This window comes from Falco cherrug, chromosome 6 (assembly GCF_023634085.1).
Source record: "Falco cherrug isolate bFalChe1 chromosome 6, bFalChe1.pri, whole genome shotgun sequence".
In the NCBI taxonomy this organism is placed as follows: domain Eukaryota; kingdom Metazoa; phylum Chordata; class Aves; order Falconiformes; family Falconidae; genus Falco; species Falco cherrug.
Window position 1 is genome coordinate 63,387,639 of NC_073702.1, and position 26,990 is coordinate 63,414,628.

A 26,990-nucleotide genomic window follows, 5' to 3' on the forward strand; every position below is an offset into this window, starting at 1 on the left:
TATAGCAGCTTCTAGGAATAAAAAGTAGTAAGTGCTATAGAGCATTTCAGTTTCTTTTGGTTCTTTTTTAAAAAAATCTTAGTCTGGCTTTTACTGGGTAGGGGGTGTCCTTTGCATTTGAGCATGCTATATTAATCACTTTCTGATAAGAAAACTAAAGTTTTAAACTTTTGCCTATAGAAAACGTCTCACTCGCTGTTCACGTAAGTATTCACTGAGCTCTCACATTAGATGTGCTTTAGGAGACATACATAAGATATAGTAATACTTCCTGCTGTAATGTTGAAGCTGGAAGTTATTCTTCTCTTCAAAAGATCCTTATTACTACTTTTTTAATGTCACTTACTAAATAAACACTCTCTAAGGTACAACAAAAGTGCTGTGTGAAAGAACAAGCTAATGCTAGTACAACGATGCAGAGAACGGGTGAAATAAAGTTAAGTGTCATCTGGTTACAGCACAAGCTATTACAGGAAGATATATCTCCATTATGTTGTAAAACTGTCTCTGTATGTACCTACATATTAAAATAGAATAGTCATCTTTCCTACTAGTGCTTTATTTATATATTCTTTTCTGTCTCAGAACAGCTAATGTTTGTGTGAGCTTACTGCTTTAGAGTTTTGTCTGTGGTTAGCTTTTGTGTAGCATGGCTGCCATACTGTTTCCTTAACAAGCAGGTTTGAATGCATCTGCAGAACTTGCATTTCTAGAAGTGAAACTAGGCTAAGTAATAACCCTTGTATACACACCTTTTGAAACTTGATGTTTAAGCTTTACTGACCTGTTAAATTTAAGTGTTCTTGCTGTAATACTGAATTATTGCAAATTAATTCTTATCTCTCAGGCTAAAGGGTAACTACTTATACCTGTTTGCACTTGCTTGATTCAGGAATGAGTTACTACTCTAGGAGCTTCTTTAAATGACAACTATACTTGCATAAATTCAGGTGTTAAAAGAACATGTATAGTCATTTTTGTCTTCAACTGGTCACTTCAGTTTCATTGAAACCAAATTAAGCTATTTTTATGTGAGGCTGAATACCCATCTCAAACTAATTGTATAACTTAATATATTTTTTTCTTTAGATAAAGTCCCTAAGAACTCTGACAAAACATCACTACTTGTATTGAGTTCCCTTCACAATACAAATAAGTGTGTTCCTCATATTGAGTTGGCTGACTTGTGCTACCATATTTTTTTGATACACATGTTTATGGGGCAACTACAAAACATCGAGTGACTTCTCAAACACATTGAATTTCAATAGTCAAAGAAGTGTAAAATAAGCTATTTTGTATTAGGGCAGCATTAGGCAGGCTGCAACTGAAAGGAAGTTAGTAGTAAGTGAATAACACCATGTTTATTATAACTTATATCATATAGGTATTTTGCAGCAACTTGCAGCAAGAAGCACTGTATGATAAGCTGTAGAAATCAACTTTCTATCTTATTTCTAAGAAAACCTTTCCAATGGAATATGGCAAATATCTTTTAAGTATGCTACACCACCTGGCTATGTGACAAAGTAGTGTCCTTTTGTTACAACATCAAGAGGTGGGGAAAAAATCCAGAACCCAGTTTTATTTCAGTGGGTCCTAGGTTTGTCCTCTGGGTGTTGTGTGTGTACATGTGGTAAACTCATTTTACATTGGTTCTCTCTAACAATATAAAGAATTCCTTATCACCTAGAAGGACCTGGCTTCCTGTTGGGTATCTCTGAGTGAAAATAACCTAATTCTGGGAACAAAGCGCTAACCTGTGTTTGGGCATGTACTAGTTTTGATGAGTGACACTGATAACAAGTAGGCATTTATATAATCTAAAGGTGTACGTGGAAATGACCAGGGTGGGTTTCCAGGTACTTCTAGAGACTCCAACAAATTGAGGAACTGTGGCCAAGACTCCCACAATGACTGCAAGTCCCTAAATACTGGATTTTCATGTCAGCTGAACAAACAGTAATCTTTTGTGTAGCCGATACACATCCCCAGACTTAGATATACCAGACCTCAAGTTCTAACAAGTGTGAAACCCTGTATTTCTTCCTGTTTGTAGCTGAGCTGCGGCCAGCAGAGAAAACTGCTGGTAGATCTCGAACTGAAAGTTTATTTGGATGTTGAGCCCTTGATATAAAACCACAACTACCTTCACCTTCTGTAGCATGCCTTAATTTTGGAAGAAGTAATTCCTATGCACACTGTTAAGGATGCTTTGAACCCCTTCTATGATACAGATACTGAGCAGGAACTGCCAGCCCTGCATCTGCCTAAAGCCTGCTTCCAGCCACCTGTTGCCTCTGGTACCTGGTGGATGGGTGAGCAGCCGAGCTCCCCTCAGACAAGGGCAAAATGGCACCTCTACTGTAACTTTTCAAGATACTCGTTAATAAACAAACAAAAAAGTGTATGTACACCCAGTACTCGGGGAAAAAAACCCAACCAAACATCAAATGCGAAACACCCGCCAACAGAAACCGGTTTCGTGCTGGAAAACAGCTGATGCGTGACCTGTCGCTCGACGGCGGGGGCACACGCTACCGAGGCCGCGACACCGCGGCGTGCTCAGCCCCCGCGCCCCTCCCGGGAGGCGGCCCGAGGGGAAGTGCCGGCCCAGCCGCGGCGGGAAGCGGCCCCGGCCGGTCGCGGGGGGTGGCTGAGGGGAGTCGCCGCGACCCTCAGCGCGGAGCAGGGGAAGGGCCCGCTGGGTCCGGGCACGGCGGCCGGCCGGTGCTGAAGGGTTTCCCGCCCCCTGCCTGGGCCGCCATGCGGTGCCCTGCCGGCACGGCGCCGGACGGCCCCTCCGCGCATGCGCCACCACGGCTCCGCTTGAGGGGCGGGGAGAAAGCCGGACGCCCGCTGCCGGGCCGTACCACTGCCCGGCGAGCGGGTTGGCGATGGAGGCGCTTCCTCCCAGAATTCGCTTATGGGGACTCGTCGCTGGCTCCTTCCCTGACTTTATATGTGCTTAAGCAACAAGGGCGGGGACAATCAGGCGAGACCCCGCGCTCGCCCGCGCACGTCCTCTCCGGCACATTCTCTGCCTTGCCTCCCCCGGCGGCAGCGGATTGGGCGCGCCCCGGTTGCTCCCCCCTCCCACTGCCGATGGTTGGGCCCGCTCGCGCTGCCCGCGGCCCGGCGTCGCGAGTTCCCGCTCTCCCGCGTCCGCCTTCTCCCGCCCCCTCCCTCCCTCCGTGCCGGCTCGGCGCTCGCCTCGGCCTCCCGCTCCCTCCCCTCGGCCCCGGCGCGGCGGCCCTATGGCGTACAGTCAGGGCGGCGGCAAGAAGAAAGTCTGCTACTATTATGACGGTGAGCGCGGCCGGCGCGGGAGCGCGCGTGTGTGTGTGTGTGAGTGGGGGGAGCCCCTGGAACGGGCGCCTGGGGCGGCCTGACCCCGTCCCCCGCCATTGTGGGCGCCCCCTCCCCCGCGGAACGAGCCCCGCTCCCGGCTCCGTGATGGCCCCGACCGGGCGTCCCCGCCGCCTCCACCTGCGCCGCCGCGCCCCGCTCCCGCCATCGGCCCTGCGCAGTCGCCCCCCGCCGTGGGGCTGAGCCCCGCGGGCCGCCGGGCGAGCGGGAAGGGGCGGCGGGAGTTCGGGAGCCGGGGGCTGGAGCCGGGCGAGGTGCGTGAACTGCCTGGCCTGCCGCGGAGCGGCTGCCGGGCCTGGCGGTGAACGCTGGTCTATTGTTTCCCCCCTCTCAAAAAAAAAAAAAAAAAAAAAAGAAAAAAGTTGAGACACTCCCCTTTATCCGCTAAGCGTAGAGGCGTTGGAGTCGCTGCCGTGTCTAGCTCCTCCCCTGCAAAAAAAGTCTAGGCCATGTGTAGCTTCGGCACCTGGTGATTCTTGCTCTGAGGCCTTCCCCTGCCTTTCCTGCGGAGACTGGGTGTGCGAAGGGGGCAGGGGACTCTGCCCCCCCCAAGGGAACATGCATCAGGGCGGGGGTTTGGCTTCCGCGAGCCTCTCTTCTAGCAAAACACGAAAGTTGCCTGCGTGGGTGTTTAATAATAGTGAAATTCGAGTTGCTTGCAGGCCTTCTGAGTTTGCAGACTTCTCTGATGAGGACACGGTGACTTGTGATCTACATTGTCAGTCATGTCGAAAAAGTACATGAAGCTTGTGCTGGTTTCTGCTATTTGCAGTAACTTGTTTGTGGTTCTCTCTGGCCACAGCAGTGAGAACTTTTAATTTTCTTCTTGAGTTTGCATTTGTTTTTCCTTTCTTGTACTGAGAGGGTAAACTCGTTGGTCAGGTTAGTTAAGAGATTTTAATTTTTTTTATTTATTCCTTTTTAAAAATTGTCTCCTGTTACAACAATCCTTTAATTTGGTATCTGAGACTGGTATTGGTAGTAGCCAGGAGATGGAGGTTGAGGCTGTTCGGCCGTAGCGCTATGGTGTTTTCACCATTTTGAAAATGAAGACGAATGGCTAAACCCACTAAGATATCAAAGCTGTCTCTTGCTGTAACAAATCTACCATTCTTTAGAAATGGCAGATCTTGTGGGGCCTGTCTTGGTTTCTTTACCACACTAGAGGAGGCAGAGTGGTGGTTGCCGCCCCCTTCTCTTTGTTGCTAGCTCTGGTTCTTTGTTCAGCCTAAAGGGGAAAGGAGGCCCCTGTTAGGGATAATTTTGGTGAGGCTGGGATTTTACTCCTCCTAGGGAAGAGGAATCATTTTTCACCTTGTTGAAAGGAAGACTGCAGTGATAGTTTAGAAGCTTTTTCTCTGCAAACGTTTTCATGGTTTTGTTTCTTTTAATCAGTATGTTGGGTTTTTTGGGGTTTTTTTTAATAAAATCAAGTGGCTGTAGTTTACTAAACATATCTTCAGTTTTTCTGTTATCCCTGCATTTTGGTACTTTTTGGTGCTAGTATCAGACTCCCTTGACAGCCAAAAAACTGCTAGTGAAGAGAGGGGAGAAGCTGGAGAAGGAGGAAGTTTGGAGGTGTCAGGATAATGGCGACTTAAAGCAGTTGTAGCTCATATCTTGCTTGAATATGTAGACTAGGATAAATGCAGTTAACAATAATGTAGAGAAAAAGAGTATCTGTGGTAAAAGTGTGTTTAGAAGAGTGCTTTCCATGTAACAAATTATTGGAATGTTTTTGATGTCTTATTTATTCTTTATTGCCAAAGCCAACAGTTGTTTTACACTTCTTTTGTAAATAGAGGAGTTAGAAGAAATTTTAGAGTTAATACCCCCAGTGAATATTTCTAATGCTAATGTGTGGTTCATCTGATAATTCTGAGTATTTTGTAACTATGTTGTACCAGCAAAGTCTTGAATCAAAGCAAAGGGAGTGTTCAAAGCCTTAAACAATCCAAAAACAACAAGTAGAGATACCTCAGGCACACAGCTGAGATAGCAGTATATCTCCAAGGATGTCATAACTGAAATAAATGACCATCTTTTAAAAAAGTATACATTAAAAATTGTGGAAAAGTACTAGAAGCATATATACACATCTTCTGAGACACAATAAATTCCCACATGCCTTTTGTGAAACTTGGTGTGATTGTGATCTAAAGTTGCCTTTTTAAATTAGCTTGTCACCCAGATTTCTCAGTGTATGTTGTTGTTGTTTTCTGACAATTAACAGTTTTAATAGCCTTCACACTGTACCTGGAACCAATAAACATTGGGTAGATTTCTTTTTTTGTTTGTAATAGGCTGTCAGCTACATACAGTTTGCAGAATTTGCATTGCTTTTGAGCGTGCTCAGGTCAGGAATTTTGTTTAAATTTGAGCCAGTGTGACAAGGGAAAAATATAAAATGTACAAATTAAAATACTTTAGTTGTCCTATCTGAAATATATAAAGACTAGAAGCATTTATAAAAAATATGTATGGCCACAGCTTAGCGAAGTCTGTTCCTCACTGCTTAGAACCATGTATGGAAGGATATTGTAGCTTTTACTTTTAGCCTCTTGCCATGCATCTTCAGGTTGTTGCTACAGTCTTGCAGCATGTGGCTCAGGTAGTTCAGTGGCCTCTTTGATGTGTTGTAGTTACCCATAGTATGGAGGACAGCACCCATATAGTCTTTCCAGTTCTGTGTTCCTGTACAGCAAAGTACAGTTCTGGAGAATTACACGGCTAGCATGGTTACAATTCATAAGTGTATTTATTCCATGCCAGTGCACTAGCAGTATTGTTTAGATTGCTGCTTGTGCATAATTTAATGTGGGTGTTCAAAAGGCTTTACCTTCATCAAAAATTTGAGAGATCTGCATCAGAATGTGGTTGGTTACACCCGTAAAGATGAGACTAAACTTGTTTTGACGGACCAGTATGCTACTATATTCAAACATGGTTTAAGTACATGAGCACTTCTAGTTAAGGCTTACATCTGCAGGTAGAATGGACTTAAACTGTTTCACGGAAACACCTCTATGCTTTGTGCAGTGGCTTCCAAACACAGTAGTGGTGTCCAACCTATGCTCAGGGCTCAAAAGTCAGACCTTTGCTAGTCTTCTGCTGCCTAATTTTAAAAACTAGACCAAAACCCCCAAGCCTTGAGATGCTAGTGCAGTAATTTTTGGCCTGTTTGAATAACTATTGGACTGTTCAGGCATTGTTCTTTTTTACGTTCACCTTTTACGTGAGTTGACTTGTTAGTATTGCAGAAGTCAATCCAAATGTAACTACTGCCCTTAAGATTTATTTATTTTAAAAAATGTGGTTTCCATTGTAGCGGTTAAGTTTCTGCACTTAGTGCAGTTCTGAAACACCTCATGATTTCATGATAACTGTACTTAAAGTAAGCGGAGATATTTAGTCAATTAACATAATTTATCTGTATCAAAATTACAAAGTAATGTAACTTACAAATTACGAAGTATCAAAAAAGGTAAGTGTCATATCTTGCTTCTTTGTTCAGGCTTTTAAGACTGTTTTGTAATGGGTTAATTTAAAGGTGTTATTTTTCTATGTATCTTAGTAACTAAAGAGATGCACTTTTTTGGAGACATAGCAGCTTTTGTTAGTTGGGTATGTTTGTTAGATGTAATTGAAGTTCCTTTAGGTCCTGTAGCCTCTTGTAATTTTCTGTATATTAGAATATTTAACATCTGTAGACCTTGCTGAAGTCTCAGATAGAGAAGTGTCTAAAACTTATATTCATCAAAGGAATCCTGTGGATTTATTTTTATTTGGTAGCTCTCTTCAGAATGTAGGTGAGTAACTTGTATGAATTAAGAAGTAATATTGTTCTTGTGTGAACCCAGAACATGACAGTGTAACAGCTTAATTTTCATGTAGGTCTTCTGGTCGTTTGTTGGTATTACCACATTTTGCATCACATGCTGAACAGTGCAGGACAGTAAACTAATGCTAGTATTAAATTGGCACTTGGTTCATCCCTTTTTATGTAAGGACTCAATTTTTTGGAGATTATGTTGTTACCTCTCAATGTGAGCTATAAAACACTAAATTTCAGTCTTTGAAGCCTTGCTGTGAACAATTCATAGATTTGCCAACTTTCTGCATATGCTACTTTGCATTTTTTTCCCTCTGCTTCATCTTTCAGTTATGTTTTTTTCTTTTGCACTTTCCATGTGCACCCACACTGGTAAGGGATACCAGATATGCTCGTAACACTTCTGTATGATTTTTGCATTTGTATTTAAAAGTTTAGCATGAAGTATTCATACTATCTGCAATACTAGTCTTGTACACTTGGCCTCGCTGTACCCACTCTGTATATACATGTGCTCTAGTCAGAGTTAGCCTGGCATTACATGCAGAGCTTTTTAGCTCCATCAGTGAGGGAGGTGTCCCATCCCTGCACACACTAGCTCTTGGTACACCTTGCTTTTCTCCCCAAAGTACTCCAGTAAGGCTGTGATATATGAAGGAGTGACACAGGTTTCAGGATCAGTGGTTGAAGTGTTTGTACCAAGAAGGGCACGTTTTCCTTCAGTGAATAAAGGAGGAGAGACAGAATTCTGACACTTTTGCCTTCACCACAGGATGATGTCTCCAAGGTGAGTCCCTTTTGTGATGTGATGTTGGCGGCAAATCAAGGTACTAATGAAGAAAGAGGAACCTCTTGTGTACCGTTTCCTTCCCTACCTCTGCCAACATACATATCACGACAGTCTCTTGAAACTTAATGGGCTTTTTGTCCCTTCATTTGAATTTTTTTTTTTGAGGCTAATGCCAAAACCCTTTTTTGTTGGTGATGCTAAGACCTGAAAGATGTAAATGGTATTGCCTGTTACTAAAGTATATTATATTGCTATCTATTGTTAGTCATTACTACTGACCTGTAATATGAAAGAATCAATATTCTTCTGCCAGATAGTCACCCACAGATCTTTTGTTGGATTAAATAAGCTTCCATCAAATTTACCAACTTGCCAATTCTTTTAAAAGTTCTCCTTTTTGGTAAAAACTAAAACGAAAGTTAAAAGTTATGTTTAATTTATTGATTGATTTATATTTTTAGTTTAAGTGTACACTGCAGTCTATGATATGTAGAATATGCTTCATTTTGAATGTTTAATTGATTAATTGCAGTATATCAAAGGATATGTTGCAAATATATTTTGAAAGCTTGTTAATGGTTGGTTTTTTTACATAAGGGAAAATAACAAATCTTACATTATACGTGCGATAGAAAATCATTCTTAATTGTCTGTTTCCTTGTTCATCAGTATTCTGAGTAAAGTGTCAGTGATGACTATACAAGCTGAGTAGTTTAACATTGAAATGACCTGTTTAAAAAGAAAGCATGAAATACATATTCTTTAAGCCACAAATGCATTTGAAATGAAGTTTCCTTAAAAGCATCACATTACTGAAAGTCACTGTTGTCTTAAAAATTGTAAAATGTTAAACTCTTACTAGCTTGAAGCTTTGTAAATCTGGGACTTAACAGTAACTTCATAAAGCAAATTAGGGCTAATAGATGGTTGGTTTCCATCTTCTGGTCATTATTTGTAAGGCACCATTCTGTAAAACACTTGGAAATGTTTTTGCTGGCAGAAAGGAGTGTGGTCATACTCTTAATAACTTTTGCTCTTGACCTGCATGTGACCAAAACTGCGGGCTTGCAGTAAGTATCTGTAAGTACTCCATAATGACTCCAAGTCTTAGTAACTGAAGGAAATGCTAATCTTCCACTTCAGTACCTAGGGTAGGAGTAGGTCCAAGTTCTTAACACTAAAACTTGGTATTTCAGTTGTTGTGGGATGGCTAAGAGCTAGGTGTTAAGCAATTTTTTTTTTCTTTTCCTAGATAACTCCCATCTTAAATTACATTATATCTGTTTTCCTAAGTGTCCTTACTCTCCTTGTCACTTTGAAAGCTGGATTTTAGAATGCTTTGAGACTTAGAATCTTAATGTAATGCTTGCTTTTCTTGGTGGTTTGCAATGCTACTGCAAGCTGACGTTTTCCCTTTCTCCTGAGCTGAAGCTCATATTAAAGAGATGAAACTAAAGCTGTTTTGTAGTGGTGCTCCTTGCCTCTGACTAACAACATTTGTAAAATAGTATGACATTGTGAAAATAGCATTTCTTTCATTCCCAGTGAACAAGGCAAAGCATGTTGGAGGATGTGAAAGAAAAGTAAAAAATTCAATAAGGTAAAGTTCACTAATCCTACCAGGAAATTTGGTCAAAAAGAAAAGAGGTGCTACTGCAGATAGTTGTTGTGGAGTTCTCCAGCTGAAAGCCATTGACAACTGGACATACATTATAGGCTTGTCTGTGTTTCCAGAAACACATGGACTGCTAGTTCCGTTTAAAATGGTTTCTGTCTCGGGAATGTCAGTGTTCAAAGTGGAGGCATGTATGTTCTAACAATACCTGAGCTGGGGACAAAGCTTATTAGCCCATGATAGCAGCCATTCTTTTTATGGAAATGACTGTCAAATTTGTTATCTTAGTTGTGTATCTAGTTGCTCTCCAATTTGACAGAGACGGGCTAGTCTGGATTACAGGGTTCTGTTAAGGTACTGTGGACCTCTAGCAGCAAGTGTCTGGGGAATTTTTATGACTGTTTGCAGCAATGGATTTGAAGCTAACTTCTGGAATGTTAACTGCTAGGGTTAGTAGTTAAGGGCAGGCTGAGGGCAGTATCTTAAAATCAGTTTCTGCAAAGCGTTAGGCTTTACTACAGTCTCTGTTGTGGTATAATGTGGCTGTGTCATCAGTAGTTTCTACTCCCTTCTTAATTCTGGTTCTGTTTCCCATTACTTTATTCTTCAGTTCTGGCCCACTGTTTTCTTCACTCTTGATTTGAAACCATGTCTTGTAGGCATCTTTGCTCCCCCACTACTGTCTGCTTGTAGTAAAGTTGTTAGATTCGGCCTCGGTTTTGTCCTTTGCTTTGACATACGTTTTATGGACAATTTGTTTTCCTCATGGCCTTTTTGAAATAAGACAGTAGTCCCTTTATCTGTTGGGGGTTTTTTGTTTTTTTGTTGTTTTGGTTTTTTTTTCTGGAATCATACCTGCTTGCTTACCTTCTCAGAATGATTCTTTTTAAGTAGCAATGAAAAGTTTTGCAATATGAATAGCTATTCATTTGTGCAACATTGACAGGTGATATCGGAAACTATTACTATGGACAAGGGCATCCAATGAAACCTCATAGGATCCGAATGACCCACAACTTGCTGCTAAATTATGGCTTATACAGAAAAATGGAAATTTATGTGAGTATAAGCAATGGAATGTCCACTGCAGTTATTTTTAAAGGGCTTCAAGTGTTGTCGCACAAATAAATGAGTAGAAGTGGAAATAGAAAATACTTAAACAGTGTATTCAGACCTCTCTTAGAAGTGAAGTAGTATTTTATGAGTGGTAAGGACTTCAAATTGCTGTCCATCTCTGGAACAAGTGAGGTAGAGCCCCAGCAGAGAATTTTCATCAGTATTGTTATGACTGGGAGGGTGGGGGTGTTGAGGGACCATCGGGGTGACACTGGAGTAACTGCACAAAAAATTAATCAAGTTGTAGACTAACAATAGAGTAGCTCTTACATTATGTAAAACACCTCTACTATCAGTTTAACTGTTCTCCCTTCGAAGTAGATGAGATTTCTTTAGTTGTCTGTTTTAGCAAATTGTTAGCTAACTTTGCAGAGCACTCTGATTATTTCTATAACTTGTTCTTGTTATCAGAGACCCCACAAAGCTACTGCTGAGGAAATGACCAAGTACCATAGTGATGAATACATCAAATTTCTCCGATCAATAAGGCCTGACAATATGTCTGAGTACAGCAAGCAAATGCAGAGATGTAAGTGTCAACATCAGGCTAAATCTATGTGTACATGCTTTGATGGTTATTAGCATTGTTTAAAGCTAAGTAATCACTAGTACAGAGGTATGAACATGGCTTAATGGTGTGAGTGCGTTAGAGACAGACTATAAAAGAGTAACACGCACCTGCCTTTAGCTACACTAATTTTGGGACTTTTCTATTAAAAGCAGCCATTTTGGCAATACTGTTCTTTAAGCTTATGGAAGGATTTTTGCCTTCCTTATCACAGGTTGTGTTCTAGGTGTGAAATAATACTTTCCGTAGACTTAGTGTATAGAATAAACTTTAGTTGTGAGCTGTTTGCAAAAGTATCTTAAAATCTCTCCTAGTGCAAAATCTTTCTGAAAAAGAATGGCTTTTAGAAGAGTAGAGAAGTAAAAATCAATGTGTGAAAATGTGTTTAAGTCAAGAAAAGGAGTTACTCATGCCTCTTGGAGGGAGATAGTAAAAACTGTACATTATGCACTGTTTATCCTTTCTGTTAACTCATTTATTTAATTATAGGAATAGGCTCAAAGTACTGTTAGGAATGCAATTTGATAGCTATTATATCGATTGAAAAGGCAGTATTGTAACTTCCTTATTCTCAGCAAATTATTTTTTCAAGTAATTGTGCATTTCTTAACATGGCCTATGTTAATCAGCACTTCTTCAAAAATCTAAAAATGATCTAACTTCTTGTTAATGGGGAGACAAACTTCCCATGGAAACTTAAAAAAAAAATAAGTAGTTCAGAGTCATCTTAGATTATAAAGACTATTTTGTTTTTAGTATTTAAAACGTAGCCTGACAAAAATGAGGTGAGGGGTGAGGTGGGTAGTGGTTAAAATGCTGAATGAACTATGTATTGCATCTGTAAGTATTATCTGTTCATATAGCAATGCTGTTGGAATGGTGTTTTTGAAAAGTAATGCATTTCTCACACAGTTAATGTTGGAGAAGATTGTCCTGTATTTGATGGCCTGTTTGAGTTTTGTCAGCTGTCAACAGGAGGCTCTGTTGGTAAGTATAGGTTGTTTGCCAGCTATTGTGTAGTTTTATTATGTTTATGTCAGCAACTTAAAACTTAGATAGTATATGTAAAACTGAAGCAAATATAAGTTGTTTTTATTAAGAAATAAGAATCATATATCAGTTACAAGCTTGTCAAATATGAGATACATTTAGTATCTCAGTACTGGTAAGAGGTGAGATCCAGAATCAACTTATTTAAAAGTTAAGATACTATTTCACGGAACAGATTTAAAGGCTTATCTGACTGTATTTCCTTTCATTTTTGTCTGTGTCTTTTTACAGCTGGGGCAGTAAAATTGAACAGACAACAGACAGACATGGCTGTTAATTGGGCTGGAGGACTTCACCATGCTAAGAAATCGGAAGCATCTGGTTTCTGTTATGTCAATGATATTGTGCTTGCCATCCTTGAATTACTGAAGTAAGTTTATGATGGGAACAAGATAAAATTGTAGAAAGTGTCAAATTCACGTATTTAAATGTTTGGAGATATGGATTGTAATTATTATTTCAGTGAGTTTTCATAACCCTTGTTGAACTCGTACAGTTTCAATCAAGAAAGCACCAAGCTCTGCCCGGTTTGGCTTCAGCAAAAAGTTTAAACTAAAATGCAGGCAAGCTGAAAAGGTAACTAATAGCAGATCGGTTTAAAACAGTATTTAGAAGTACATCTTTGCACAGAGGATAGTGAACTTCTGGAACTTGCTACTACAGGAGGCTGAAGGAAGCAGATAGCAACAACAGATTCAGAAAAGAAATTAGACATAATCATGAACAAGAGGTCTGTAAATGGATGTTAAGGATCCAAGCAATGATGGCCCCTGTAAAAAGCCATATGCTGTAATTCTAGGTGGTGGGAAAGTGCTTGGGTAGCAAACTTCAGAAAATGTACAGGTTCACATGCTTTCTGTAAACGTTAATCTCCTCTCATGGGAATAGTGGGCTAGATGGAGCACTGCCCTGACCCTTGGGGCAGTCGTCATGCTCACAATAATAGTACACCAGTTTGGTTTCTCAGTATACCTGTTTGTTTCCTATCATTACTAAACCAAACAGGAATATTCAGGGAAGATCATGCACCAAGCTTCCTTGGATTGTTACATGAATAAATGTCACTGTTATGAATAAATAATGAAATAACAGCTGTGCTGCTGTGACTGCAAAATAAAAAATGAGAGGAGTAATGAAAAAGTGATAATATAATTAACTTCAAGCAGTAATGCTTCACTAAAATTTCAAATCCTGGCTGTTACTTGCACTGCTTCAGGGGAGTGTATCCCTTGTAATAACACATAAATCTCATTTATTACAAAAGTATTCTAGGTGTTTGACTCTTGTGAATGGAATAGCTGAGTCTGCTGGTGAGGGATGGGTGAAGCAGCTGTAATCTGGAAGTGTTTTTTAAAGATGGAAAAAGTTTCTAAAGACACTGACAAGTAGTTAATATTAACATATTGAGACATTCATTTTAATGTACACCATATATTCAGGATCTGACTCTGCAGTCTAAGAAAAGTAGTGTGGTTTACTGTGGTCTTGTCTTGAATTTTTTAGCTTAATGTGTGTGTGAAAGAAGGAGACTTTCAAATAGTTATAGAATATGTAACCATAAAAACATCCTATTCAGTGTCTTATTCAGTGAAAAATCCAAGTCCACCTGAAATTATGGCTGCTCAGACTCACATTCTGTAGCACTATGCAAAGCATGATGAAAATGTGTCTTCTGATGTTGATAAGACTTCGTTTCTTACTGAAGAACATAAGGGATACTTACTGTTGTTTCCAACACTCTTGATTCTTCAAACAACTAATTTCTTTATCCATCTCAAACTGAGCTGAAATTTGCAGTGTTTAAGGAAATGCTGAGCAGTAGTGTAATAATTTCTTGTTAATAGTGTGATACGCTTGGAGATAAGTGCCCATCTTGACAGGCTGCAGAAGTGAAGAAGAAAAGTCGATAGAAAAGAAGTGTGGGTTTTTTGCGGGCTTATGGAACGTGGGTTATTGCTGCTCCTGTGCACACTTCAAACAGCATAGTGCCTAAGAGATGTTTCAGTGCAGACTGTGTGGGGCAACTATTGAGAAGGCAGAAAGAAAAGCCCTGTTAAAGGGGCAAGTTCAACAGATGTGGAGAGCAGAAAGTGGTGTCAACAGAAACACAAGGTACAGCTTCTGTGAAGTGAGATAACTTGGAACAATTACTAAATAAATTACATACTTAAATGATGAAGATAAACATTTTCATTATTATCTAGACTGCTGAGAATTGTAAGAGCATATGATCACTTCGACCAAAATCATAAAAATTATCATAATCCTGGATTTTGGTGTTTGCTTGGGGTTTTTTCATTAGGTTTTTCCTTGTTAGGAGTCAGTATATTATGAACATAACAGATAATGGTTTCTCATATTTTTTTCCTAGGTACCACCAAAGAGTGTTGTATATTGATATTGATATCCATCATGGTGATGGTGTTGAAGAAGCATTTTATACCACAGACCGTGTCATGACAGTATCATTCCATAAGTATGGTGAATATTTTCCAGGCACAGGGGATCTTAGGGTAAGGTTGACCATGAAATTTCTTTAGGTGATAAATTGTCTCTTAATCTCTTCCTTGTAGGTAGTTAGTACTAGGTGACAATAACTATGTCCAGTAATAATATACAGCAGTAAGTTTTCAGGAAATACGTAGTCTAAAGCGATAGATTCATTGAAGAACCTTAGGGAAAAAATATAGGATGGTGAGGAAGTAGATTATTCACTTCTACATGAAATCAACGCCTTTACTTTTGGATATATTTTCCAAAATTTTAGTTTAAATGTGTAGTCATCTTAGTTCACTGAGATTTTTGGAAATGTCTCTAGGAAGACAGAGTGGTGTATTTATCAATTATCTGTACGTTTCAGTTCTGCGAATGTACGAGAAGTAGCTGTTTGGAGATCACATGGCTTCAAAACTTACTTCAGATCTTAGAGTAACTTTGTGCCAGTGTGTTAATAGTCACAAAGCCTCGGTTGCAACTTGAATTTACAGTTCTGTTCGCTAGTAATACAGTTGGATTGGTTTTGTAATATTTCTTATGTCATAAAGTGTGTTTTGAATTCTCATAATGCCTACTGCTGAAGAACTTTAGCATGCCCCACAGACAGTTGTGCACTGAGTCTTATAGCTAGCTTGAGGGAGGGAGCATTAGCCTGTGAAGAATTATCATTTAAGTTGTTGTAAGGTCTCTAGCAAAGCTGAGAATAGAAACCAATTTTCCTGGCCCTTCATATTGATTTTAAGTAAGTTAGCTGTTCCTTGTGTAATACTCTTGTCCATTAGAACAGGAGATTGTTCCATTTCACAATTTGAAAGAGTATTTCAAGTATTAAGTATTATATTCCTAGTTTCAAACTCTTGCATGAAACCTTTTTATCAGAGGCACTTCCAGGATAAGTCACTTCTCTGGTATTAGCAAGTTTGTACATTAGTACAGTTAGTAATTTTTTAAAAAATTGTAAACACTTCTAAAAAGTTGACCTACAAAAATGCTGCATTGGGGAAGAATACACACTTTTACTACTATCTTTAAATTGATTCAAGAGATGTGGATATTTGTGTTTCTACTAATGTTCCTGAAATGTGTGCTCCCCAGTGTGCTGATGATACCCAGAGGGCACAGGAGTAAATGAAAGTTGAGCTTTAAATCAGTGGAGTGCTAAGCATTCATTTCAGTTTAGTTGTTGGAGCTGAATGTTATTATGGTTATTAGATTCTGTTAGATTGCGTTCTAAATTGATTGAGGTAGAAATCGGATGAGGCAGTTTTTATCCATGTGATTTAACTTGAGTGGCCACAAGGTGGTAGTGCTGTTTCAAACAAAAAGCAGCTCAGATCAGGATGTTTATAATGACAAGCTGTTGTTACTGAATTTAGCTAGAAATTTTTTTTTGAAGGGTTAGATATCTTGGGGTTTTAGAAATGGCACGTCCCGTTGACAGGGAACTTTATGGACTCTTCACCTCACCACACCCAGGACAAAGAATTTAAAGATAACGCAGTTGAAATAAATAGAAGAATATTGTATGTTATTGCGATGTTTTTAACACAGTGTCAGTGACAAACAGTACCTCAGGCATGGTAACTTTTATTCTGTGCTGCTAGCTAGTATTTTGAAATGAGCATTGTCTGCATACAGCAGGCTTTATTGCAATTATGCCCCCATAGGAAAAAAAAATTAGCTTTTTCCTATCTCCAGAGCTTGCAAAGCTAATTGAACTAAAGGGAGAACTAATTCTCTGAAAAGTCAACATTCCTTCTGGAGACTGGTATTGTACTGCTGGCTTCTGTTCAACTTGATCTGCCTGCCATTACTGGTTACTTACATCAACTTTAACAGCCAAATCTTGTCTTTGTTTTTGTCAGTGGGCTCCATTCAAGCTTGTTTCTGTAATTCTTTAGTTAGCTGATCTAGTTTACTGATCAGGTTACCACTTATTTGATGCAGGAACAAATCATGCATCAGCTGATGATTTTGTGATTGCAGCTCCATCAGTGTAGTTGTGTCTGGTGGAGGTTGTCTAGTTCAGCTGCAGTCATCCATTTTCTACTGAAGGTATTGTGCAGTTTGAACTTTCAGTGTCCTTGGTAAGTTGACTTTCTACGCATCTTACGTGATAGCACTAATCTTGTCTTACATATGCGTAGATAGGTCAGTTGAGAGTAGTGCTACCTAGAGGCCCAGGTTCTGTGAGGAAATTTGATCTGTTGATGAATGGGCAGCTAGCAGAATGTTATATTGTTTCTTTAGTGTTTATAACCAGTGCAATTACCCAGTTTAGTTGGAAATTGTGTGAACGTTTGGCTTTACTGTGTTCTGAGATTGATTTAATGATTTTTTAAATTGTTTTTCAAAAAAAAATCTGGAAAACAAGGCTTTATCACCTGAGAAAAATCAGCATCTAAAAGTCTAGGGAGGGGAGATTTTGGGGATTTCTGGGTAATTGTCATCCCTCCAGTCAGCCAGAGCTGAGTTCAGCAGGGGTCTTCAGTGTCACTCATCTTGCAATACTATGACATTTTAATAATGTGCTGTAACAAAAAAAAAAAAAAAGTCAGCTGTTAGCATGGTGTTTATGCTGCATTGGGCCATTTGTCCCATCTCCATGCCCATCTGTGTCTTTCCCCCACCCCACAATAAAAGTTTGTTACTGGAAGTGACACATTACTGTTGCATTCACTGCTAAGGAGGTTTTGTTCAGGAAGAGGAAAAAGTCTGCTCTTTCCAATAGGTAGTGTTGAGGAGTTCAGTCTTTGTATTCCTGGGCCATCCTACTGGTGACTTGCAGTTTTTCAACTACATTGGACCTGAAGTGTGCTCTTTCTGCAGAGCTGATGTTTGATAATAGTTTATAGTCAAACCCAAACAGGTTAAATCTTACTGTCTTCCCCACTGCACTTTTACTAGTGGCAGAGAACTGCTCTGTAAACTGGATCAGTTTCTGCCTGTCTTGGTGATGAGCTAAAGGGAAGAGATGGGAATGTGTGGCAGGCAGGGATCTTTAGGTTTTAAGCTGATCATCAGAACAGAAGTGGATGGATTCAGGGTTTATTAATTTGATTTCTTTGCAGAGTTTTTTCTTTTAATACATATGTTGTCTAGGAAAGCTGGTAAGATTGACTACTGTGCTTCCTGCCTTGTCACCTGATGGAACTGAGAATAATCTGCAAGTTACAGGGCTTTTTTTGTTTAAGTGTCTTGGGTTTTTTCAAGAGTGCCTGTAAGTGGCCTGTAGTTGATTTTCTTTTCCTTTTGCTGCAGCTAGTTCATCCTATGTTTGGAGTAAAGAAAAAGTTTTTAAAAACCTTCTTAAGTTCAAGTCTTCTGTACAGCACCAAAAAAAATGCCTATCACCTTGCTGCTCTTGGTTTTCTTGCTTGTTTTTGCTTAACTGCTTTTACCAGGTTAAACTGATCAGTTAGGTTTTGTCTTTTTGTCTTAAGTCTTTTAATTAAGAAAAAATCAAGTGTATTTACTGCGAATTTAGTCTTGGTACAGCTCCTACACTCAAATGATGTTTATGGGAGAGTGGGAATCAAATAAGGTAGTTCACCTCTTTTCCCTTGCAGACATGAATACTGGTACAAAATAGCTTAGCAGACTTGTGCGGGTTTTTTCCATGATACCATCATGTCTTCTGTATTGGTAATGAAGCATTTGTCATCTTTGCTTACAGGACATTGGTGCTGGAAAAGGCAAATACTATGCCGTCAACTTTCCAATGAGGGATGGTATAGATGATGAATCATATGGACAGATATTCAAACCAGTGAGTACTTTTTTTTTATTTTTTTTAAGCTCTCTGGAAAGATACTAGCTTCATTTTGTGGATTTCTTTTCATAATGTGAATTAACAACTTACTGTTTGATTATAGATTATATCCAAAGTAATGGAGATGTACCAGCCCAGTGCTGTGGTATTACAGTGTGGAGCAGATTCACTGTCTGGTGACAGGCTGGGGTGCTTTAATCTTACTGTTAAAGGTAAGCAGAAAAGTGTTTGTTTGTTGTCTAACTTTTTATTTAATAGAAACCTCTACCCTTCATACTATTTTTCAAGACACTTGCATGATGCGGACTGGAGGAACAAAGATTTTGTTCGTTACTATGATTAATCACCTCTTTGCTATGTCGGGGTGGCCAAAAGAAACCCAGAAGTTGCCTCTTTCTTTCTGTCCATCTAAAAAAGTTAAGCTTGGGTTTCCTAGCCCTAGGAAAGCCCTAGGTTCTTCCTAGCCACTCAAGTGATTCCCTTCCTTCTATGCACAGGCTTTCTGTAGCTTTAAAGCAATGTTTTGGAATGACAGGATGACAACAGTCATCCTACTGCAACACTTACTGTAATGGGCAAATAACAAAACCAGTGGTTCACGTGGTATGACTACAGATGCTAAACATCAAACTCCTTGTTGGGTGTAAAATAGGTATTACTGAAATGAAAATACTCACTGCATTGTTAAATTTTTAGTGGTGCTTGTTACTCTGAGCCTCATGGTAACATTCATTTTTATTTAACTTTTAAATAATTAATTTATTTTAGTATTGCTTACATTTCTACCCAAAAGTGTGATTCTTAAAATTGGGCTAATTCAGCAAGCAACATAAATATTGCTGCTATTAATTTTTAATTATTATTATTTATTTTTATTAAGTGTTATTATTATTAAGTGATGAAATGTGTGTTGACATTTTGCTAAGCCTTGAATTCAGCCTGTTTGAATCATTCATGTTCTGGGTTTTGTGTTTTCTTAATGAGGCAATTAGTTTTGTAGGTGACAAAATGCAGTATAGTATATGTTGGGTCTGCAGTGTTTCAGGGTTCTTTTCTTGATTTGCACCAGGTGGCAAAGCTACTTCAGTTGCCCATACAGCTCAGATTTTTTTCCATCTTACATATCTTGGAAACCAAGAGAGCTGCTACCTCCTACAGATGCCTTTCAGTATGCTGTATCTCCCTGGAGTGTGTACTGTCTTGGCACCAGTTCACTCTGTAAGCAAGACTTAGCAACCTTAAATACAGGTTCAAATTTAGAAATAGAAAGGACCGAGTACTGACTTGCTATTTTCCCTCCTTCCCCTGTTGTATTTGACTGAGAAATTGTCCCTGGATTTGTCACTATGTATTGACATCTGTTATGAAAAGACAAAACACTAAACATACCAAGATCGTTTCAGAACAGCAGCCATAGACCATCATGCAAAGCCTCTGAATACTGGGGTGGATAAGTTCAGTGTGTTTTGTACATTTCTAATCTGTAGGTCTTGACTTCTTGTGAGGTTGTGCTTAGCTCTAGGGGGAGGCAGTTCTGGTTTACGTGAAACAATTCAGTTTTACTTGATAAGTGTGACTGCGTATATCTGAATAAATAGTTCATTATATATTTTTCTGTTTTATAGATACTTTGCATATACTGTCAACTCTTTTTGTGTTTGACAGGTCATGCGAAATGTGTGGAAGTTGTAAAGACTTTTAACTTGCCATTGCTGATGTTAGGAGGAGGAGGATATACGATTCGTAATGTTGCTCGATGCTGGACATACGAAACTGCTGTTGCCTTAGACTGTGAAATTCCTAATGGTAAATGTTAATACCCAAATTAATATTCTTTTAAGAAGTAATCATGGGAGAGCTTAAGTGAACAGAGAGCAAATATTTCCATAGCTAACTGTAATGCATCGGTTTAGAATAAACTATGTAGAAAGTTACTGTTCTGATTTAACCAAGAAATTTTCAGTAGCTTATGCACTAAATAAACTTAAGCATTTGAAGTGCTTTTTTTTATGCCTTAGCAAAAGCTTTAAATGATTGGATCACTTTTTTGGAAAACTCAAAACATGTATAACTTGTGGAACCTTGCTTTTAACTATTTTTAATATGAATGTCATCAGTATGACAGTATATATACTGCATTTTGCTTGTAACAAAAGACCTGCTTTTTGTACATAGACCTGTGTAAGTTGGTCACCACGGAATGGCAGTAATAAGAAACAAATGAGCATGCAAGTGTCCAGTTTACATAGTAAAACTGTTTCTTCATTGTGTCTATGGCTTAAAAGTAACTGTGCAAGTATATGACTTTCACTCTTCCATTTCACTCAATTTTGGCTATACAAGCTATCTTAAAAAAACAAATTAAAAAAACCCAATGGTAGACTTCTTTTGAATAGTTGAATAGTGAAGTAATCTCTCTGAGGAACATCCCCAAAGATCCTGCACGTTACTTCTCTCCAAATATTCTTCTGGACATGTTTTTGGAATGCCTTCTTATAAAATTGGTATTTGGACTGATCTGTTGCACATCAGTCACTTTTGGTGATAACCTTTTGCTATTGGTGTATCTCTTGCTGGATTCAGTGTTTCTGTGTGACTACAGTGGAACGCTGCTGTCAGTTAGAAAAGAATAATTGCACAATACCTTTCAAGATGTATATTTTCCATCTTGCATGTCAATATATACTCTTTGTCAGCCAAAGCTTTTGAAGAGACAGTAATACTTCCTTATCTTGGGACCTTTTTTTCCATTAGCACGTCCAATTCAAGGGATATATATGAAGTTTGGGGGATTATTAATTTTTTAACATTCCTCTCAACTTTGTGGGTCATTGTCATCTTTAATCTGTTTCAAAAAATAACAGTGCATTTCTAAATGTTGAAATAGCAACTTAATCTTCCTGTCTCCTTTCTGTCCACTGAACAATTATCCTGTAATAATCATAAATGAAGAAACAAGACAAAGGGTTCCATTAGAAGTGGATTTCAGTGTCTTGTTTCTTAAGGGTTCTATGTGTTTTAGATTTCTGCTACTTTATCTGGGAAGATAGTGTCATATATGAGATTCAATATAAAATGGTACTGTTTTCCTGGATATGAAGTCTCCATCAACTTCATTTTGGTGATTAGATGTCCCAGTCCAGTCACAGACCATTATCTGTGAAAATACAAATAGTGGAGGAAGGAGGGAACAGACAGATATGGGCATCAGTGAACTACTTCACAGCACTTGCCATGGGTATTGAACTAGCTGTGATCTTCAGCCTAGTAAAACGTATTATATGTTTTACTAAAGGAATATTTTGAATGGCTCACTTAAACCTTTCAAACTGGACTAACTTTGAAAACAGCTGTTAAGAAATTGTCAGTTGATCTTCTCTATTCTGCAGAAGTAGCATTTTTAATTATTTTGCCAGATTTATTAACTTGTATTGTACCAGTGTGTGTTCTAACATGATTAAAGTAGAACTTGTTCCTGCTTTTTGTATTTTCCCAGCAAATTGTAAGTTCATCTGTTAAATAATTTAGAGGAAAAACAGACAGTTCAGGCAGTACTTAAGTATTGCTCACCTGAATGCTTCAGTTTTGGTAGTTCTGTAACTAAAATCTTATCAAAACTACTGTTGTATTTATAAAGTTTACAGTCTTTTCTGGGTGGGTCACGAAGTTGTCTTTTGTGTTTCAATTTATAGAGTTGCCATACAATGACTACTTTGAGTATTTCGGACCAGACTTCAAGCTTCATATTAGTCCTTCAAATATGACTAATCAGAATACACCAGAATATATGGAGAAGATCAAGTAAGTAGTGATTGCCTTATCTATCAAGTAGGTCATGTGGATCACATTCCTCCAGAGGCTTAATTGTATGCCTTTTTCTGTTATACATATATATTTTTATATATATATATATATAAAAAATAAGTACTGAATAAATTTGACATGGTTTTCATTTCTGAAAGTAAAAGGACTTTTTAGAAGTCTGTTTCTACAAACGGTATGTATGCATATGAAGTCCTGTGACTATAAATACGAAAATTAAGACCCAGCTTGGATTTTTACTTTTTCCAGCAACCAACGAGATGACTGTTTTACTTGGCTTCCCATTCTAATTTTGAAGAAAGTTTATCCCACCAGGAAATAAGCTGGTATGCTGTAATGATTAAGATTTCTAATTCTCAGCTCCGTGTCTAAACATGAACTGAGATTGTCATTCTTTGTGGCTGTCAGCTGTAAAAATAAAAAGTCACATGTGAGCTTGGACATCCAAAATTGTGGAAAGATAGTGAATATGTGTGCAGGCAATTGAGTGACTGCAGTTTGACAAATCCACATTTGAGAAGTGTTCATTGCCAAGCTATAAGTGGGTGTGTGTTTTTAATCTGCACTTTTGATGCTTAGTTTATTCCGCCTCACATCCTGAAGTTTTGATTGTAAACAAGTACTTTACTTCAGGGATGGAGTAATGGATGCATACAATCAATTCTGTACTCGACTGATAAGAGATAATTGGTTAGCCTGAAGTACACTCTGCTTACTCTGGCTTGTCCTTCTTCTGGGTTTAAAAGGATTAAACCCCCACTCCTGCCCCAAGTTTAACAGGCTGCTAACAGTGCACAGGAATTCATTTGGTTACTAAAAATAGCTGTGAAACTAGCTGTATAAGTTTGCCAGTACTGCTGTAACCTGTAAAACTGTCAAATTGCAAAATTCACCAGAGAAGTTAAAATACTAATTTTTGAAGTGGTTGTTGTATAGACTGTGATTGGTGTTCATAATACAAATATATAAAACGCAATCAAATCAAAGTGATTTAGTTTTTAATAATGTGTGACAGGGGAAAAAAAACCACCTATTTTGCATTGATTTAATTCTACAAAATTTCTCTGTAGTAACACAGTGCTCAAGCTGGTCATCTGCCAGGCTGATTGCTGTATATTTTGTATTGTTGAGCTTCTGTGGTACTATTAGGCTGCAAAACTTACTTGCTCTTTTAACACATCCCTGGGCACACAGATTGTGTGATTTCTGCTGACAGAGGTGCAGTCTCGCATCCCCATATTAGAACCCACAAGAAGACCAACGACCCATCATTTCAGAGGATCCTCCTTCAGTTAGTTGTATGCTTTCCTAGAGACCTAGCTTTAGGGGACTCCCTGGGCTGTCAAAACTGCTTTGCCAGATCATCTGGTTTGAACAGAGGCAAAGACTGTAAGGATTCCAAAAAAGCACCAGTTGCGCAGGAGGATACAAAGATAGTTGTTACAAATGCTGATGTTTGCTTGCCAAACCTTTCTCTCTGTTTGGACTTCTTTGAAACGATAGTTTTGAATCTCAAGAATAAGTGCAGTGTCCTTCCTGTTCCTGCATGTGGTGCTTTGGAGTGTGGAGTCCATTGCATCAGGTTACTTAAACAGGAGAGAACTTCTTAGTGGCTGTTTCGGGGAGAACAGAGAGGAATCTTAACCAGGTAGATCGCTTTTGACGCTGACAACATTGTTGCACGCAGTTGGGAAGTCTTCATGCTTTAGGTGTCTGACTTTATTTCTAAGAACCTAGAGGATAGTTTATTATCCAACTTGATACTCCCAACTTATTATAAACAGAGTAATACTGTCACTCCATTCAGCTCAAGTGGGCCATACTTGTGCTGACTCTGTGGGGACTTGAAGATTGAAGTTGATTGAAATAAGTGTTTAAAAATAAGTTCAAAGAAAATGATGGTCAGGTACAGTGTGGATACTAATGATCTGTTAGGGATGGAAAAGTTAACTTTGAATGCAGAATTTTCAGTATTTAATACAAAATCCAAGTAAATGCTACTTCTGTGTAGTAATAACTTCCCTGGTCTGTTACTTGCAGGCAACGCTTATTTGAAAACTTGCGCATGTTACCTCATGCACCTGGTGTACAGATGCAGGCCATTCCTGAAGATGCTGTTCATGAAGACAGTGGAGATGAGGATGGAGAAGATCCAGACAAACGGATTTCTAGTGAGAAATATCTGTTTAAGATAGAGCGTGTCCAAGTAGAGTCTTTTTAGATTCAGATGTTAGAACCTTAGTCCTAGCAGTGTAGTACTGGAAGACTGGTGAATTTGTTTCCAGAGTAAAAAAAAGTTGCTACTGGTCTGCCAGTTTTGCTGTTCTTAAGATGGTACCTGTGCGCAAATCTGAACCTATTAAAAGGGTCTAAAGAAGTGCTGAAAGACCACTCTAGCTATTTCAAATCTAAAACAGATACTCCAGGAGTCTCAGATGAATTCTAACTAAAGGAATACAGGACTTAACTTTTTTTTGTGAATAGCAGAAGACAGAAGCTATGTTCCCCCTTGACGTAAAGTGAGATACTGTGTTTTCAAAGACTCTTATTTGCTTTTTTATTGAGAGAGAGAGGTTTTCCATACTTGCAACACTACCCTTCACTTTATTACTGTTAGCCTTTGTATGGTCAATGAGTTGTTATAGCTAAGAGTTTCCTGCCACATTTAACCTTTTTTGATGGTGATTGGAATAATTCTATAATCTTTTATTGGTGCACTATTCATTTTTGAACTGTTGAAACCGTAATGTTTTCTCCTGTGATTTAGTTTCCGGTATTTGAAATTCATGTGACACATGTTAAAATAATCCCACCCTTCCCCTGTCTCTCTGTAAAGCTGTTTCCAGAAGTCATGGTGAGAGTCACAGAGTATCTTGGAAGATAGTATTTTTACCCATAATTTAGTTCATCAGCATTAAATAATTATAGTACATTACTACTCATGCTTAACTTAATAGTTCTTTTTTATTAGGCCTCTTTTAGTTGGACTTTATGCTCAGTTAATTTTATAACTCTGAATCCTAGTTCGAGCATCTGATAAGCGCATAGCCTGCGATGAAGAATTTTCAGATTCTGAAGATGAAGGGGAAGGTGGACGACGAAATGTTGCAGATCATAAGAAAGGAGCAAAGAAGGCTAGGATAGAGGAAGACAAAAAAGAGACTGAGGACAAAAAAGCAGGTAGGACTCTGGTGTGATTTCATCCTATATTTTAGAATGCAAATGTCAATTCTGCCAGGAGAAAAATGCATTTTCTGTTAACAGTTAATCAGTTGTTGAGATGATGGATTCCCCCCCCCCCCCCCCCTTCATATTTAAAGCATCTATTTTAAATTAATCTGTTTCAAGATACAGCTGTTCACACTAGAATAGTATTTTCAGCCAAGGGTTATTGTTGCTTCCCCACAAGCTTGAAATCTTAGAGCCAGGGATTTGCATAGCTTAATGAAAACGGGGATGAAAAGGGGTTCTGGCTTTAAATATGTTAGACATTTGTTCTGTTTGCTTTTGTGGGGTGAGCCAACTAGTTTTCTCTGAAACAGAGCCTGGATAGAGTTCTGGGGTCCAAGCAGTCTTGACTTTTCCAAGACCAGGCTACGTCTTAGGGCTACAAGACTACTACAAGGAGCTCAGGGGAAATCCAGGTCTCATAACTTCATACCGTCATTATGGCCGGTCAGGAGAGACCTTGCCTTGAGGTATTTTGGATCACTGTGTTGTGCCCAGATCACTCCTCTGCATGGATGCATTCAACACTGTATGTTAATATGTAACCTGTCACTTATTTTAAAAGTTAGTTACCCCTGGTAAGTCTATATACAAAAAAATATAACTTGGTCATGCTTTTTTCTTCAGAGGTATTTTAAGGTTTTCATGCATCTTTTGATTTATTTAAAATCTTGTTAATTTTCAGATGTTAAGGAGGAGGATAAATCCAAGGACAGCAGTGGTGAAAAGACAGACACCAAAGGGTAAACTAATTAATAATGAATGTCACCTTTTTTAAGAGTATTTCTTAAATCAGTACTTTATAATATTTTAAATTCTTTAGAGATCACTTTCAATTCCTCATAATACTAAATATTTTAGACTTACGACAGTTGTAATTAAAAACTGCATTTCTACAACAGTTAATTGAAAAAATGAAACACCTTAATGTTTATTTTTGCCTTTTTACAGAGCAAAATCAGAACAGCTCAGCAATCCTTGAACAAAGATAGCCTCTCATCAGTTGCAGAACATAGTACTAGAGTTGGAGAATACCTAAAAGAAGAAAAGTTTTCGTATTGAGAGAGACTGCTGATTTCATTTTGTACTATTTGGCATGGACCGTATTTATTTTCAAACGGCTTTGTTCTGGTTTTTGGCAAGTTGTATTGTGAGTTTTCTAATTATGAGGCAGAAATTCCTTTCTTCACCATGCTTTATGTAATAGTATTTAAAAATGGATGTGAGTTATTATGTTAAATGTCTAAACTGATCTATTAAAGTAATTTGCCTTTCCTGAGCTGATTTTACCTTTTTTGTAATTTTATCTTTATTAAAAAAAAAAAAATTGTA

The 26,990-nt window shown here is 38.6% G+C and overlaps 1 protein-coding gene across 1 annotated transcript; it reads left to right on the forward strand.

Moving 5' to 3' along the window:
- Positions 1-3,113: 3,113 nt before the first annotated feature.
- HDAC2 (histone deacetylase 2) lies at positions 3,114-26,990 on the forward strand. Its single transcript, XM_055714163.1, has 14 exons — positions 3,114-3,309; positions 10,553-10,665; positions 11,134-11,251; positions 12,203-12,277; positions 12,572-12,710; positions 14,712-14,853; positions 18,513-18,605; positions 18,712-18,820; positions 20,274-20,414; positions 22,301-22,409; positions 24,471-24,601; positions 25,455-25,610; positions 26,344-26,401; positions 26,610-26,990. The coding sequence occupies exons 1-14, from the start codon at positions 3,258-3,260 to the stop codon at positions 26,638-26,640; spliced, it is 1,467 nt and encodes a 488-aa protein (XP_055570138.1). The 5' UTR covers positions 3,114-3,257; the 3' UTR covers positions 26,641-26,990.